Raw genomic sequence first — 15,881 nt, 5'->3', positions numbered from 1 at the left:
TCACGCGTTGTTGTAAAGTCGTGTGTGCTCGTGTAGAAGATTGCGAGACGGTGACTAGTGCGATACGGGCAATATACGTGGGGCACTCCCGCGGCGGCGCCCGTCGCACGGCCCCACTATAGGGCTGAACGTTGAAGGTGGCCTTTCGGGGATGCGCAGCGCGGACGTCGCATGTCAGTGCCACTCTCTCCGCTCCACCACCGGTCCCTTGCGTGGCTGTCTCTCCTTCCGCAGTCGTCACCGTCGCTGTCGCGTCGCCTGTCTCTCCGTGCCGCTGTCACTGCGTCGCTGTCTCTCCGCTATCTCCGTGCTGCGTTTCCGCACTGTCTCTCCTTTGCGTCGCAACTGGGCCCGCGGTGCCCTAAAAGCGCAATTGCCGCCGCCATGAACGGGTACCAACAGGACTACCAGCCGGACTACCAACAGGGGGGCTACCAACAAGATGTCAGGCTTGACGACGACGCCTTTGGCCCCTCCAAGGGCGGCATCGTCTCCGGCTTCGATGCTTTCCGTACGTGTGCCGTCCGCTCGCCCGCTCCCCACTAACCCGCGCAGCCAAAACCAAGAAGACGTACCTCGTGCAGGGCCGCAACTCATCCGCATGGACCGTCACCCTGATCCTCACGTGCATCTGGCTCGCCTGGACCGAGACCGCGCGCTGGTTCGCCGGCACCACGACGCAGACCTTCTCCGTCGAAAAGGGCGTCTCACACGACATGCAAATCAACCTCGACGTCATCGTAGCCATGCGCTGCGCCGACCTACATGTCAACATGCAGGACGCCGCGGGCGACCGCACCCTCGCCGGCGACCTCCTGCGCAAAGACGCCACCAGCTGGGCGCAGTGGACCGGCGCCAACGCCGAGCGCGGCGTGCACGAGCTCTCCGACAGCATCAGCCAGGAGTGGGACATGGACGACCTGGAAGTGCACACGCACCTGAGCATCAAGCTGAAGAAGAAATTCGGCGCCACGCCCCGCGTCCGCGGCGCCACCGACGCGTGCCGCATCTACGGCTCGCTCGACGGCAACAAAGTCCAGGGCGACTTCCACATCACCGCGCGCGGCCACGGGTACATGGAGTTCGGCGAGCACCTCGACCACACTTCCTTCAATTTCTCGCACATTGTGCGCGAGATGAGCTTCGGGCCGTACTACCCGGCCATGAACAACCCGCTCGACAACACCATCGCGCTGACCCCGACGCCCGCCGACAAGTTCTTCAAGTTCCAGTACTATATTTCCGTCGTCCCGACCATCTACACGGACTCGCTGACCGCCCTGCGCGCCCTCGATGACCCGGAGAGCACCACCGCGGGCCGCTTCGCACAGCACGCCATCAAGACGAATCAGTACGCCGTCACCTCGCAGTCCCACACGGTGCCCGAGCAGAGCGTGCCGGGCGTGTTTGTCAAGTTCGACATTGAGCCGATTCTGCTGAGTGTGGTCGAGGAGTGGGGCGGCTTCTGGCGCCTGGTGGTGCGCCTCGTGAATGTGATCTCGGGCGTCATGGTTGCGGGCGGGTGGGCGTGGCAGATGTATGATCTCGGGCTGGAGGTTTGGGGGAAGAGGGGGCGCAGGGGCGGGGATGGGATGGGCGTGTTGGGGACGCCGGCGATGGAGAAGAAGAGTTGGGATTAGAGGGTTGTGGATTGGTGGGTGGTGATGGTGGTGTCGGAGAAGATTTAAGATTTGAGATTTGCATTTCTGGGTGTTTAGGGAGGGGCAGGTTGCTGTGCGAGTTCAATGCACAGCTTTTTTTCTTGTTTGCGATATGTGCGAGGTGCATTTCTGGTGATTTTGCTGATGTTGGATAGAAGAGAAGGAGCGAGTCTGGTTGTCGTTGTCTACGAGTCCGCGAGGGTAGGAGCGCTCAAAGACCGCTGAGTCACCTCATCGTAAATCATTACGGAGTGAGTATTTTTCTTGCAGCCGGCCATGCCGTCTAGGTAAGCCGACAGCGTCGAGGACTCTGACGAAAGATACGGCACGCTGCATTAATGTGCTCCCAGCTTGCCATTTCTTCAACGCCCAGCGGCTGCTCTCCAGCCGAGGATTACACTTCCACTCTCCCTGATGCGAAGTCACGCGGATCGACAAGCAAGCCTATGCGGGCAGGAAGCGAACGGCTGGGGCTAATTATCTATGGAGCCGTTTCTAATGCAGGTAAAGATTGCTATGAAGCTTCTACAGGTTCACATCGAGGCGCCCTTCCGTCGCCGGACGTCTCCCTCATGAGACTATGCGTCCTCCTCTGTATGCGAGTTGCTCGATCGCAGGCCCAGTTGGTCGAATAGAGCCCCAATATCTTTCCATTGGGCGTCAGCATCGTCGTCGTGGAGTACAATGCTATACATGTTGTTTTGCATCTGTCTTATTGTTAGAATCGTATCGTAGCATGTATGTGTATCTTAATCTGACCTCGATGTGGAAATTGCCTTCGCCGGCTCTGTCGGTGATAGCTTGCAGTAATTTGCTTGGGCTCGGAACGCATTTGGCCGGCAGGTATTGCTGGGTCTTCGAAGTTTTGCTCTTCTTTTCGGCGTAAGATGGGTTGGACATGCTTAATTCAAAAAGAAGAGCTCAGTGCAATGAGTTGTCGTTGTCGCTACTGCGATCGATACTACAAGAGCGAAGGCTTAGTTCCGGGTCTTCGAGTCATCCTGAACAAGAGCGGCCTTATGGCGACGCGTGGTGTCGCAAATAGGTCTCCCTTTAGGGTGCGCGGCTGTGCCTTGCTTGGACCAGACACATCGAAGGACGTGGCTAGGCATGCACATGGCGCTAAGATCTGTCTGCCAATTTAGTAGGCATTTGCCTTGTGACCCCAAAGTCTGCTAAGCGAACCTACCTGTCTCAAGAGTTACCGGTCAGGAAGTCAGCATCTGACCATCTTCATCTCGAAAGCAGCCCCAAGTGGTGCGCAGTTCGACAGCATGGGGCAGCTTTGAAGTCGTAGGGCAGAACCGTCCTCCTCGGTTCATATCCAATGAGCGTCCTCGTCACAGCTCCGCCCCCAAGCAGCCTTGTCCCATAAGGCTTCAAGCTCAGAAAGAGGGCGTCATTCAGGACTCTCAGGCCGCCGGTGAATGCATTGAACGTGGCGTAGCAATCACGCCAGCCCCATCGCTGAGGCGTAGACTACCGTACTCCCATCTCTTCCGGTGGCTAGTGCCAGAATCTTCAGCCTCCGCCTTACTAGTCAGCGCACGCATGTACGAAGCTATGATGTACCCCGGAGCGAGCGTGCGAACCTGTCGTTCGCATATCACTACGTCGTAGAACGAGGGCTGAATCGCTTATTTGTTACCTCGCCCGCAAGACGCTGCTGGTTCGTTCGCCGCATCATTCTCATCATGGATTACCTTGCCCTCCCGCAGTCGACACCGTACAACCCTAGAAAACGCATACGCCAGTCGAAACGCGACGTCGATCAAACGACAGTAGGTGCCTGCGGCTAATTGACGACTGCGCTGACCTTGTAGTATCGTTCATCGAATTCTCATACAGAGTACGATCTCTCAGCTTTACCAACAGCTTCATCAGTCAGCTCAGATATCGCACAATCTAACACCGATGAAAAACCCGTCATCAGTCTATCTGGCGTGCCTCCTGATGCTCCTGATCTGGAAAACGCCCTACAGGATCATGGACAGCAATTCCAGCTTCTGGACGATGAGGAATACCCTCCAACCGAACGAATACAACAATGGTTGGAGGAGGATCGTCAGAAAGATGACGGCGATGCTCTTCAGGACGCCGAAGTTGAGGAAGTCGACCTTGGGGCCTTCATCAGAGAAGCCATGGAGCCCTGTGCCGGCACAGATGCAAAAGAATTCCTACCCTTCAGCAAGCTCGATGATATCATGACCCTTCGTAACATCATTGGGGAACTCAAACGTGCCGAAAACAAACGGTCGAATAGTTGCCACATACCCGATCGCATCGGCCTTGCAAGAAGGGTCCTAGAGCGCAGAGACTTCCCAAAAGGCCAGACGGACAGAAGAAGCATTTTCGCCATCCTTTGTTTGATGGACATATCGCTGCGTATCGTTGACTTTGTCTCCAGTGATATCTTCGATGGACATATGCCGTTTGCATTTTCAACACCCGGCAGAGCCTGCCGAAGAGACGAGAATGTTCTTCCTACCTTTCTCGAGCAATGGGCATTCAAGCATCGCGACATGTTCAAGATGTACCAAGGTTCTTTCCTAGTGCCGTATTTCAGGTTCAGCACTGGCGCCACTTCTCACATTCCAAGATTGGAATTGCACCCCTCGACCGCACTACCCTTCTTGGAGGATGAGGCTGCGAGTCAGATCGTTGAGGTCAGCAACTATTCGACGGTCCGCAAAGTTCAAATCCATGATGCGCACCACGACTGCAAACACACTTCTGTAGGTCCAACATGCACACCAAGTCATACACAAGCTGACCAACCCCTAGCCTTACTTTGCCATCAAACAGCTTCGCACAGAAGCTTCGGAATCCTCCATTCATGAAAGCATACACCCAGAAGTTGAAGCGTATCGCCGTCTAAACCCAATCGAGCATCAGCATATTGTACGGTTACTTGCAACCTACACCAAGGACAACAACCTTTACATCATGTTCCCCTGGGCAGACAGTAACCTCTTTGACTTCTGGTGCAAGCACTTCCCAGAAGTACATCAATTGCCTCGGGGAGCTGGCCTGGCGCGCTGGGTTGCAAAGCAGATGCTTGGCCTCGCGGAAGCTCTGAAAAACATCCACAACCTACAGATCGGTGAGCATGAAGTTCAAACTCTATCTCCGACTGCTCGGCAGCAGACACATGGCAGACATGGTGATATCAAGCCTGAAAATGTTCTTTGGTTCAAGGAGTCTGAGACGAGCGGTGTTGATGACTTCTTAAATAGCACTCTCAAAATCTCCGATTTGGGTTCTGCCGATTTCCATAGCCTTGGGTCGAGATCTGTTGGTCTCAGTACAACGCATGGAGGTTTCACAGCTACCTACAAGGCACCTGAGTTCGACATGAGAGCACGTGTATCGCCGCTGTATGACATCTGGTCATTCGGTTGCGTACTGATGCAGTTCGTAATCTGGTATCTCGATGGTCGAGCCGGCGTAGAAAGATTCGGCAACCTTCGAACAGCTGAGTCTCATCAACGTATTCGCACCGACGAGTTCTTCAACTTTTACCAGACTGCAGGCGGCAGTCGTTTAACTAGCAAGGCTAAACCATCAGTTCGCGAGGTAAGTACCGCATATCGACTTGAGCACGCGTGGCGGCTGACAGGCTTTGAATAGGAGATCGATCGACTCCGAGAGCATCCTGATGGTAGTGACTTCGTCCTTGATGTTCTAGATTTGATCCAGTCGGACTTGCTGCGAATGGACTACAAGAAGCGAGCCGGGTGCGATCAGATTGTGAAGGATTTTGACAAGATCAGCCAGCGTTGCGAACGTGACCCGGCCTACTGCACCGCAAGAGCACCCCGCGTTATGCGCAAAACGCGCACAGACCTCTCAGATAGCGTGGTGGTAGAGCTGTCGAAGGAGACAGAAGAAGAGGTCAAGGCGGGCTTTCCGCCCCAAGGATCGAGCGGATTCGAAACTCCAACCTCATCTGAGCCCAAAGCCCCACTGTTGAGTTCTGGCGTTACGCAGCCCCCAGAAGTCCCCAAGCCAATACAGACCACTCAGACAAGCCCCGGTTTGGGACAAAAGCAGCCGAAATCCCCGCCTCTGTACGCGGACATGAAAGGTATCGATGGCGACACTGGCAGCTCCACCAGCACACATCGGGTACCGCGAAGGCGAGATCAACTGGTCAAGCTGTTTTCTATGTTCACTTCCTGTGCAAGAGCTTCGTGAAGCGATAGGTAGTTTTTCTTCCTACGAAGTCGCGTCCGCAAGCACCGCTTCTGGCGTCGAACTGGGACATTCCCGTGGAGTTCTTGCTTTCGGTCCCTTCCACTTTCAACCTTGTTACGGGACGGGTGTCGTTCCAACTTAAGATAACAATCAATTAGCATTTCTCGTTGCAAACCTTTTGTGGCCTTCGCTTGTAGATGACGAAGTAGTACCATAACCCAATCGTGATCATTGTGAACACGACAGTCACGACAACATAAATCCACAGATAACTTGAGACACGTTCTGATCCATCGCCCTTCCAGTCGAAGAATGTCATTGAGAAGACTGTCTGTCGAAGCATCAGTGCATGTGACGAACTGGCTCAAGACACATACGTACCGCGAAAAATGTTCCGGGGAGGAATATCATCGTCACCAAAGAGATTGATTTCATTACGTTCGATTCTTTGTTCGTTGCTGTTGCCATCTCGACCGCAGTCTCGCTATGCGCCTCGTCTCTGTTAGTCACCTGTATCGCAATTGGTGAAATGTCTTACCCATTGCGTGGCCATCGCCATCCCATCTATACGCATGGTGCAGTCCCGGATCTTCTCATCATACTCGATTTGGATGGTGTCAAGCCTCCGTTTGATCTTCATGCCGCATTTTGACGATGATCTCACAGTGCTTCCATGGAATCTTTCGTGGACCGCAACAGTTAGTGGCGTACTCGACCGACTAGTAGTGTTCGAAGATGAGCGCGAACGTCTTACAGACAACCCCGTGAGGTCCCAGGCCTCGCATGCTTGCTTCGCCGATCGCGAGTATGGTCGGAACACATGACGTTCGAGCTCATCCGCATGGTCTGCCATGGTCCGCAGCTGTGCATTCCAAGTTTTTAATGAATTCCGTAAGTACGTCAAATCCAACCACGCAGACCTCTTTGCTTCGTTCCGCGATTCGATCTCAGCTCTTTCAAGTCTCTCGTTGACGCTGGCTTGAGAGTCAAGCTCGAATATTTTTGCTTCAACCTCGTTAATGCTCTTCTCCACAATACGAGCATGTCTAGCTAACTCGACTTCAGCCAGTATACCTGGGAGAAGAAGTGGATGGAGGGCTGTTCCCTGGACAGAAGCTAGGCGCCGCAGAATAGAAGTCTCTGTTGTTACTGCGCACCCATAGACCACAGCCAACGTCAGACCTGATGTTGGGAAATAGGTGGCGGATAGAGCTAGATCTAGATCCCAAGAGTTCGAAGTTCGGCAATTGTACACTGATGGTATGTAAGTCAGCTTCTGAAGTGCCCGGGGCATTTTAGGTACCAACCGTAGGCGGGCTTTCCCATGTCGACACTTTCGCACGTGAACACTGGTATATCAGACCGACTAATCGCACGGACTATTGATTCATGGACACTGAATCGCTCACAGATCTTCTGGAAGGTAGCAGAAGAGAAGGGCACGATTCGGATGCTTTGTTGCACTATTACAGGGGCGATTTGACGCGCAGGCCTTCCCGGTGAATTTTTCTCGCCGAAGGCTGCTATTGTATCTGCACGACGAAGAGCGACTCGTACTGCGAAGTCTTTCTGTGATTCTGCCCATTCACTAGGTGTTACCGGGCATTTGGAAGGCACGCACGCGGGCTGCTCGCCGGCCCGTCTCGCAAGGCTGGATACGATCATTAGCATCACGACAGATCGCAAGCGGATGAATCTTACATCAAGACCAGGCCATCGTCCTGGCTATCATCGCTTACGTGCTTTGTATCATTAGTTTTGATTTTCAAGCGAGACTGCAGCCTGACTCACTTGCTGCATCCAGGCCGTCCAGTCGTCATAGGTCTGCAGGCACCATATTTGGATTTCATACTGCGCGAGTCAGCCAATCTACTTCCTTCTATCGTAGAAATAGAAATCGACCTTATTGCTCTTTACCATCTTCACAACTACGGATGGTTGAGAAGCATATCTGAAGACGTTAGTGGCGACCGCGGGATCCAAACGCGCATTGTCGTGCGCCCAATCCATGTTAACGGGGGCCCTTCAGAACGTCTCTCGACTGTCGACAATGATCGTGAGCAGAACGCCTCTTTTTGTGCCGAGCGAGGGACTCAGTCAGCCTGGAATCAAAGTAGGCAAATGGCGGATGTGCAGAACGGGGCACAAGGCTGAGCGTGTGTTGGCACACACACGATGTCGTGGCTCGAAGCGACGCAGCCGCTCATTCCGGTTCCAGCTCACCGGTCGGTTGTGTGACCGTCATCATCAGAAGATCAACAAGTCAACGTCAATGCTTTTTCTGACATGTGCGATGCACACCTCAGTATTCCTCCAAGTTCGAGTATTCCTCCAAATTCAACGCCTTGCTTAGTTCAGCATAGCCTCTTCACATCGTATCGTGGCTATGCGCGCAATGCGCGTGTTCGCGCGCGGCGCAATGCATTCTTTTTACTAGTAGAGATAGCAAAATCTAGGAGCTTTAAAGCTAAACTACCTTTTATTTAGATAAGAAACGTCTTTGCTTTAAAAGATCTATTATTTAATATATTATAGTTTCTAAAATTATAAAGGTTAGTATTTTATTTTTATTCTTACTTAATATTTTAGTTTATGTTTTTAATCTCTAGTACTTAGTATAGTTATAGTAAAGAGGCTATTAGGTATATAAGAATTACTTTTTTAGTACTATTAATATAGTTTAAGTTAATTACTCTATAACTTAAAGAAGTGTTTATTATAAATAATAGTAATATTTATTATTTAATAGATAAGTAAGGAATATTAGCAATATTACATATATAATATATATAGAACTATATACTAGACAAGTTGTTAGTAGAGTTAGAGCTATCTAAAGATTATTAATTATACTACTTACTAGTACTATTACTAGCACTTATAGTACATTGCACGCACAGAAACAGTAGTGTGCTAAGATGCAAGGTTGCGAATTTGGTGCAAGTGACTGAGGCCATAACACAGCCACAATCTGTATCTATAATATGATGTACTCAATCCGCGCAGAAGATAGTCTTATTCATTATCGCGCGCCATCTTAGTCAGCTTTGAATTTTGCACTTGGTTTGCACTCTCTACCAGTACGGTCTGTCGCGCAAGCATGAAAGTCGCCATCGTCTCTGCCAGATACATGGCACAACCTGCGCTCGAAGCATTCTTGTGTGACGTCTTTGGCTACGGACAAGTACAAGTCAAAGTACGCACCCAATGGCGTAAATTTCACGTAACCAAGCCGATGATCTAACAGTCATATGTAGTGGACCCGCGGGCGTTTCCAATGCACTCTACCTCGAGCGCTGAGCACAGTCAGTCTTCTTCGCCACTGGCAGAGAATTGTACTGACACGTGAAGGATGAGCTCGAACTCATGAAGGATCGTGTCGAGTTTGCGCATTATGCAGAATCATGAGAATGTTGACCGACAAAACCGCAGGTCAGAACGATGCTCATACGTTGAAAACTAATACAATTTGATTCAACTCGCCTGGTGATCGATATGAAGCTTTCGCGTGACGATGTGAATGTGCAACTACTACTCTATTCCATCCTGGAGAGTTGTTCCATCGTCTTTGATTTCTTCGTCTCTATGCCTCCGTAGACATTGAGGCGTGGGTTCGTCCTTCGTATCTCCCTCTTAGCCATGAAGTTAAGGTTAGCCTCAACAGGTACGCAGTATTCAGGCTTCCGTTGTTGAGGTGAGGGGATACGGCAGTAGCCGTCAAGGGGATCCATGACTCTCTTGTGCATATCCTCGATACGTCGGAGAATCCGCATGGATGAGTACCGTGTGTGCTCCTCGGACAACATGACCAGCATGCCTTTCTGGATCAGTTCTAAAACATCACTGAAGTAGGCAGTGCAGGTCGATCGACCATGTAGTTGAGCAATCCACTGCGTGCAGTCAGGACTTGGTTACTCGGCTTTCCCAAGGGTCGCACTTACCTCAGAAACCGAATCTTTGACCACCATGACGTGGTCAAATCCTCCCCTGCGAATTTTCACATCGAAGAAGATGTTGGACTCGACGCCTGTGACGTACGGCGTCATTCGCTTATCCTCAAACTCCGTCCGACTGCTCTCGCCTCCAAGAGCCCAGGTCACAAGTTCCAGCAGCAAGCATCCCAGCGTCCAGATGTCATACGCCCGCGAGATGGTCCCTCCTTCAAGGTCACACTCGGGTGGACGATATCCTGGGGTGTGTGGTATACCCTTGTTAGGTATATTAGATCGGCTCTTTTCTGTATTGACGCTAGATAGCCCCAGGTCAGCGATGACCAAGATCCCTCTGGGATCTTCAGGTGATCGATACCAGAGGACATTTTCCGGCTTGAGGTCGCCGTGTCGACCATACTTTCGATCCTGTTCAAGATATTTGGAAGGCTCGTGAACGGTGTGAAGCGCCTGCACCATTCCGCAGATTTGTTTCGAGATCCATTGTACGGTCGGTATATCAAGATCCTGGCTGGTTCGAATAGCCCCTGATTTGTTCTTGTCCCAGTAGTCCTCAAGATTGCAGCCGGCCAACGGGAAGAGGAAATGATGTTGTTTGCGGCGTGTCCAAGTCGTCAACAGAGTAACGAGATGGGGGTGAGCAAAGCCATTGAACCGTTTCAGAGCCTCAATCTCCTTCTGAAATTCTTGGTGGTTGTCCGTGTACAGGAGTTGTTTGTCGGCGAACTTGTCATTTATCACGATCTGAAAGTTTCTTAGTATGAACAGTAAGATGTCGAGGTTCGGCTTACGGATCGCAGAATATCCTGGAAACGATGACAATCAGGATGAATTCCCACCTCGGTCACAGATCCATAACCTCCATCCCTGATTGACTCGCAACTGGTGAACGGCAGAATAACGGCGTCCTCGATTTCCATGTGTTGGATCACGCGTGATCCGAGCTGTTCACCGGGCTTAAATTCGAGTATAGCGGGAAGGAATCGATATTGGTAAACAAGGAAGTGGTCTCGCTCTACAGGCTTCCAATTTTCAAAGCACTCCAGAGGTAAGTGCGGTGTTTTCTTTCGCGCGATTTCGGAGTTCACGTTCTTGACCTTACCATTGGGGCCCTTTCCAAAGTCGGCTTTGATGAGTGGCAGATCTTCATCAGTCAGACCTTCTTCAATGAATGATGTGATGTAAAAATCCATCTGCCCAAAGGTCAAGGCGGCGAACACCCTCATCAAGTTCGCTCGGATGGTAGCAGCAATCGACTGTGCATCGTCTATCCTTCTCTTGTTCAGGTGTGCGGTGATGCGCTCCACTGTCATTATATACTGTAGTCGTTGCGTTGACCAAAATGACCCCACCTGGCTATCAGCATGATCAATAGCCTCACTGAGCAACAGTATGCGTAGCTCAGCTAGCGGCGTATCATCCGACAAGTCCATATTGTTCACTGACAGCACTGTTGTATTGTTATTCTCGCTCGCGTGCTCGTCTTCGTATGGCTCGTCTTCGATGTTAAGCTTGGGTAGCTGAGACGCCATGGTATCTGAATCGATTTGAACCGTTGGTAGTCGGCAGCCTGGTATCATGTACGATCACGCATCGAAGACTACTGGCAAATTTATGTCACATGTGCTCTTGGCATACTACAAGGCAGGCCAACGACAAAGCAGGCAAACTACAAAGCAGGCAAACTACAAAACAGGCAAACTACAAAGCAGGCAAACTACTAGGCAAGCATATAACAAGGCAGGCAAACGACAAGGCAGGCATACGATAAGGCAGGCATACGACAAGGCAGGCATACAACAAGGCTGCCAAGGTATTAAACATAAGCTACTTATCACATGGACTATGACTGAATTTATTACTTACTTAAAACTACTAAATAATTACTACACACCGGATTTCCACACGTGAAGATCGCCGCTTCCCTGTCTTCCATCGACATCAGCTGTTTCTCTCTCACCCGAGATCTTATTCGCGGATCGTCCTGAGTCGAATATACAGTCCCTAACTCCCACGCATCTCAGCCCCAGCGATTGGCCACCCGCAGATCACGCTGCATCGTATCGTGCTGGGAGATAACATCGTGCTCTTCGTTTATTTTGCTGGAACGGTCATCCTTTCGTCACGGCTAGCCACGCAACTGGCGGCGCTGCAATACCGCTTCAACGGCTCTGCCGCATCCGCAGCAAGCGGCTCCATCGGGAGATGCAGCTACCTATGTACTGTTACCGCACGAGGCCCGCTCGGACCCACCCAACGGCCCTCCCGATGGCCTGCTACAAGGCCCTCTGCGGTATTCGCAAAAGCAACGCCATCACGGCGCCATCGATGCGACAGAGAAGAAATGGGTCTTCTGAAGTTGCGCCGTGGGCGCCCTAAAACCAACGACCACCCGAGGCACACTCTGGCGTCAAGTCGCGAGCGCGCTCACATGCTGCCCGTATGTCTGCCATCTCAAGCAACATGAGTGACGTAACGACGCCACTTGCTCCGCCGCCCGCAGGCGTTATCTCAAATTTCTCAGACCCGCCGACGCGCGCGGGACTGCTATTACGGATTACATCTGGGTTTTTGGGGCTCGCACTGGTGCTGGCGGGGAATCGGGTGTATGTCAAGTGCCGGTTGATGAAGGTTTGGTGGTGGGATGACGGTACGTTGCTCGGGCTTGCGACTTGAGAAGGTTTGGTGCTGACGGCTGATAGCGACATTGGCGATTACTGTGGTATGTCTAGAAGTAGATGAGTGAGGAGAGGGGCTGATGGATATAGATTATGGCACTTGCGCAATATGCGGTCATGATGAGAGGTGGGTACGTTCGGTCTAGGGTGTGGTGCGTTGCTGATGTGATGTAGGCGTTACAAATAGTGTCACGGGCCGACATCTGTGGGATGTAAGTGTAGCCCGGTCACTGGACTCGGGACTACCATCGGTCTGCTACAGAGCGTATCCGTATCTTCATCATCTGACTCCGGGCAGATTGACTACGCCCTCATAACACTTTCACCCTGGACGCTGCTCTTCTTGAAGAACACTTTTTTCCTGTTGTACCTCCACATCTTCTGCCACATCCAATGGGTGCGCATCAGCTCCTGGATCGGGATATGGAACGTCGTCGTTTCGATGAGCGCGGTCGGGGTCTACACGTTTATCATTGCAAACCCCCACGAGAACCTGTCTTGGACAGACAATGCGACTCACCTTGGTGTTCTGCTCGGGATTTTGAGCTTCGTCGCCAATATCGCCAACTTCGTCATCCCATTTGCGGCAATCATCCCCCTACACTATAGTGTTAGTAGTAGAAGGATATTACGCGAGCTGTAAATAGGTAGGAAAGTAAGACAACTACCAACAGGGACAAAAGAGATAATCTGGTAGCGAATGAGATGGATAACTTGATTAACAAAATAGCAGATGAAAAATTGTTGTTAATTGGAGATCACGAACAACTGAATACATCGGTTGAGATGGATCACAGTAATTGAGTGAATTGATCAGGTTTCCTGCCTTCTCTAAGGCATTTTAACTACCGAAATATATACCTTGTTTTAGAACAGGATCAGGCCAAGATACCAAGCTAGTTAGAGATTGCTCCCCTGCTGGTGTGATCGTGCAGGTCAGTAAGCAAGATCATGTGACTTGCACCTTTTCTGTAATCAAGGTACCTGATCAAACAGTGACTTGTTGCAACAAAAGCTAAAGAGGGGCTGAAACGGCTACCTTCAAACACAGGTAATTACTTTGTTCTGATTCAAACGATCAATTTCGTTGTTCGTGATCCCTAATTAACAACAATAGGAAATAAAAAAGAACGACCATAAGCGTTAGCTACGCTGACTTTATCTACAAACACGTTCAATTGTGTCGTCTACCTTGCTTGCACTACCGCTATCTCTCCTCATTCAGTCCTCGCTATGTATGGTCACAGCTACTGCTTCTCTAGAATTAGGGGCGGATCCTACGCAAACTGTAGGTCCCTGGCACCACCCGCTAACTCCAGCGTTACCATGGGCGCTGAACACAACAACTAAATCCAGGCCAACAAGTGTAAAGCATACTTCAGCACATCCAACTGCGACAGTGATCGTTGGCAGTGCCAGAGAGCTAAAATTTTCACCCGCTTCGCTCAACACATCAATTGGGTCTATCGTAGCCTTCGACTTCCTGGGCCTGAATCACACACTTACGCGGCGTACCTTGCAGGATCCATCGCAGGAATGGAACTGTTGACACTGGATTCAATCAATCCCACTAACTTCAGTGACAAATTTATCATTGAGATAGAAGTTACGAGCCCAGATCCGCAATGGATCTTCTGTACCCAGCTCTCCACCATCTCGCACTGCAACGCGGGCATGCTTTTCAACCTGAGCCCTAACTGGAAGTTTCAAGAGTTTGTCTCTAGCGCGGGAGATACGGCCCCAAAACGCAAGACAACACATACATATCAGGTGACGTCTCTCGATTCCGCTACCCGCGGTAGTCAGTCTGTCAGAGCTAGCCCCGTCTCTACCGGGAGTGACCTCATGTCTACTAAGACTAGTTCCTGGTGTAGCCATCTAGTATCGCAGCCAGCCGTTAACGGGTCACTGGCAACATCATCTGCAAAATCTAGTCAGGGCACATATGGCATTGCAATTAGCCTCAGCATTAGGGTATTAGCAGTCATTTTCTTCTGTATCTAGCATACAACGGGTCAGGTAGATAAATATTAATTACATACTTTAACTACACAAAATTTCTTTACAAACAAAGTTAATCGGGTGTGAGAAGCAAGCCGAAGTCAGCATCCACTTGTTGGACCCGCGTAAAATTTCAGCGTTCGGCTGGCATTCACCTAATACGCCAACATTGTCTGGCCGCAGCTCCACCAAGCTTCTAGATAAGAGGTAAGGGTCCATCCGCGCTAGTAACGCTAACAGCTCTAGACTAGAATATACTAGGACTAGCACTGCTTGCTTAGAGGCTAGCATCTAATTATTCTAGCTTTGCTTTCTTTATATAAGCTTACTATTAATAATAGTAGTTAATAACTACTAAATTACTACTAACTTACTTACCTACTCTTCTTACTACCTCTACTACTATTATTACTTTTTTTATTATTATAGTCTAGTTTTTATTGCCTTCTCTAGTATTTTCTAATAAATTATAATTATTAGTATATTTATCTACTTACTTACTAATATTACTAAGTTTTATATACTCTAATTATATTTATATAGTGTCTATACTTAAACCTAAGTTTAAGCTCCTATAGAATATTATTATAGGTAACTAAGCTACTACTAATAACTTATAAGTAACTACTCTAGTACCTATTTTTCTTTTATAAAGCTTAAGAGATCTAATATTCTAGCTAAACTACTATTTATACCTATAAATATTAGTAGTACTAGGCTTTATAAGCCTTAATAGGTACTATCTAGCACTATTAACTTTCTCTTATACTATTATACCTACTACTATAAAGTATAGCTAGCCCTTAATTCTATTAACCTTTCCTACTACTAAGCTTAGGTGCTCCTAAGTTATTTATATTCTAGTGCTAAATACTCTACTTACTAGCTTCCTATATAAAGACTTTAGTCTCTTTAATATTTTAGACTATTAAGCTTAGAGGCCTAGCCTACTAGCTATTATCCTATACTATTACCCTATACCTAGAGTTAAACACTCTACTTGCTAGCTTTCCTTATTAAGACCTTAGTCTCTTTAATATTTTAGACTATTAAGCTTAGAGGCCCTAGCTATTAGCTACTATTCTATATTATTACTACCTTCTTATACTAGGTACTAAGTCTACTAGCTTTCTACTTACAGGCCTTAGTCCTTCTAATATTTCTAACTATTAAGTCCTAAGGCCCTAGCTATTAGCTACTATTCTATATTATTACTACCTTCTTATACTAGGTACTAAGTCTACTAGCTTTTTACTTATAGGCCTTAGTCCCTCTAATATTTCTAACTATTAAGTTCTAAGGCCTTAGCTATTAGCTACTATTCAATATTATTACTATATTCTTATACTAGGCACTAAGTCTACTAGCTTTCTACTTATAGGCCTTAGTCTCTT

General features: G+C 49.3%; 7 protein-coding genes across 7 annotated transcripts; 4 read left to right on the top strand and 3 right to left on the bottom strand.

Annotated features, from left to right (window-relative positions):
- Positions 1-384: 384 nt before the first annotated feature.
- Positions 385-1,640, top strand: C7974DRAFT_434563 (endoplasmic reticulum vesicle transporter-domain-containing protein; the record flags this gene model as incomplete). Its single annotated transcript, XM_046144998.1, has 2 exons — positions 385-511; positions 556-1,640. 2 exons carry the CDS (start codon positions 385-387, stop codon positions 1,638-1,640), a joined length of 1,212 nt encoding a protein of 403 aa, XP_045996271.1.
- A 507-nt stretch (positions 1,641-2,147) lies between these two features.
- On the bottom strand, positions 2,148-2,768 carry C7974DRAFT_396170 (uncharacterized protein). Its single transcript, XM_046142048.1, has 2 exons — positions 2,421-2,768; positions 2,148-2,368 (listed from the first exon to the last, which is right to left on the bottom strand). The coding sequence occupies exons 1-2, from the start codon at positions 2,559-2,561 to the stop codon at positions 2,240-2,242; spliced, it is 270 nt and encodes an 89-aa protein (XP_045996270.1). The 5' UTR covers positions 2,562-2,768; the 3' UTR covers positions 2,148-2,239.
- A 1,097-nt stretch (positions 2,769-3,865) lies between these two features.
- On the top strand, positions 3,866-5,858 carry C7974DRAFT_313176 (kinase-like domain-containing protein; the record flags this gene model as incomplete). Its single annotated transcript, XM_046138394.1, has 3 exons — positions 3,866-4,396; positions 4,446-5,237; positions 5,292-5,858. 3 exons carry the CDS (start codon positions 3,866-3,868, stop codon positions 5,856-5,858), a joined length of 1,890 nt encoding a protein of 629 aa, XP_045996269.1.
- Positions 5,859-5,935: 77 nt separating this feature from the next.
- C7974DRAFT_202158 (uncharacterized protein) lies at positions 5,936-8,110 on the bottom strand. The gene is made up of 7 exons (XM_046136797.1): positions 7,761-8,110; positions 7,650-7,709; positions 7,560-7,600; positions 7,166-7,509; positions 6,397-7,112; positions 6,240-6,350; positions 5,936-6,189 (listed from the first exon to the last, which is right to left on the bottom strand). Exons 1-7 carry the CDS (start codon positions 7,866-7,868, stop codon positions 6,013-6,015), a joined length of 1,557 nt encoding a protein of 518 aa, XP_045996268.1. The 5' UTR covers positions 7,869-8,110; the 3' UTR covers positions 5,936-6,012.
- A 701-nt stretch (positions 8,111-8,811) lies between these two features.
- On the top strand, positions 8,812-9,340 carry C7974DRAFT_396160 (uncharacterized protein). The gene is made up of 3 exons (XM_046142047.1): positions 8,812-9,054; positions 9,116-9,163; positions 9,210-9,340. Exons 1-3 carry the CDS (start codon positions 8,959-8,961, stop codon positions 9,264-9,266), a joined length of 201 nt encoding a protein of 66 aa, XP_045996267.1. The 5' UTR covers positions 8,812-8,958; the 3' UTR covers positions 9,267-9,340.
- Positions 9,334-11,451, bottom strand: C7974DRAFT_472845 (kinase-like domain-containing protein). Its single transcript, XM_046146546.1, has 3 exons — positions 10,600-11,451; positions 9,800-10,552; positions 9,334-9,748 (listed from the first exon to the last, which is right to left on the bottom strand). The coding sequence occupies exons 1-3, from the start codon at positions 11,386-11,388 to the stop codon at positions 9,395-9,397; spliced, it is 1,896 nt and encodes a 631-aa protein (XP_045996266.1). The 5' UTR covers positions 11,389-11,451; the 3' UTR covers positions 9,334-9,394.
- A 1,058-nt stretch (positions 11,452-12,509) lies between these two features.
- C7974DRAFT_396156 (uncharacterized protein) lies at positions 12,510-13,303 on the top strand. Its single transcript, XM_046142046.1, has 4 exons — positions 12,510-12,530; positions 12,577-12,613; positions 12,661-12,698; positions 12,785-13,303. The coding sequence occupies exons 2-4, from the start codon at positions 12,580-12,582 to the stop codon at positions 13,127-13,129; spliced, it is 417 nt and encodes a 138-aa protein (XP_045996265.1). The 5' UTR covers positions 12,510-12,530; positions 12,577-12,579; the 3' UTR covers positions 13,130-13,303.
- Positions 13,304-15,881: the final 2,578 nt, after the last annotated feature.

This window comes from Boeremia exigua, assembly GCF_020726555.1.
Source record: "Boeremia exigua strain MPI-SDFR-AT-0100 chromosome Unknown C7974scaffold_7, whole genome shotgun sequence".
Lineage (NCBI taxonomy): Eukaryota > Fungi > Ascomycota > Dothideomycetes > Pleosporales > Didymellaceae > Boeremia > Boeremia exigua.
Note: the sequence above shows the minus strand (reverse complement) of the source record. Positions and strands in the feature narration are given on the sequence as shown.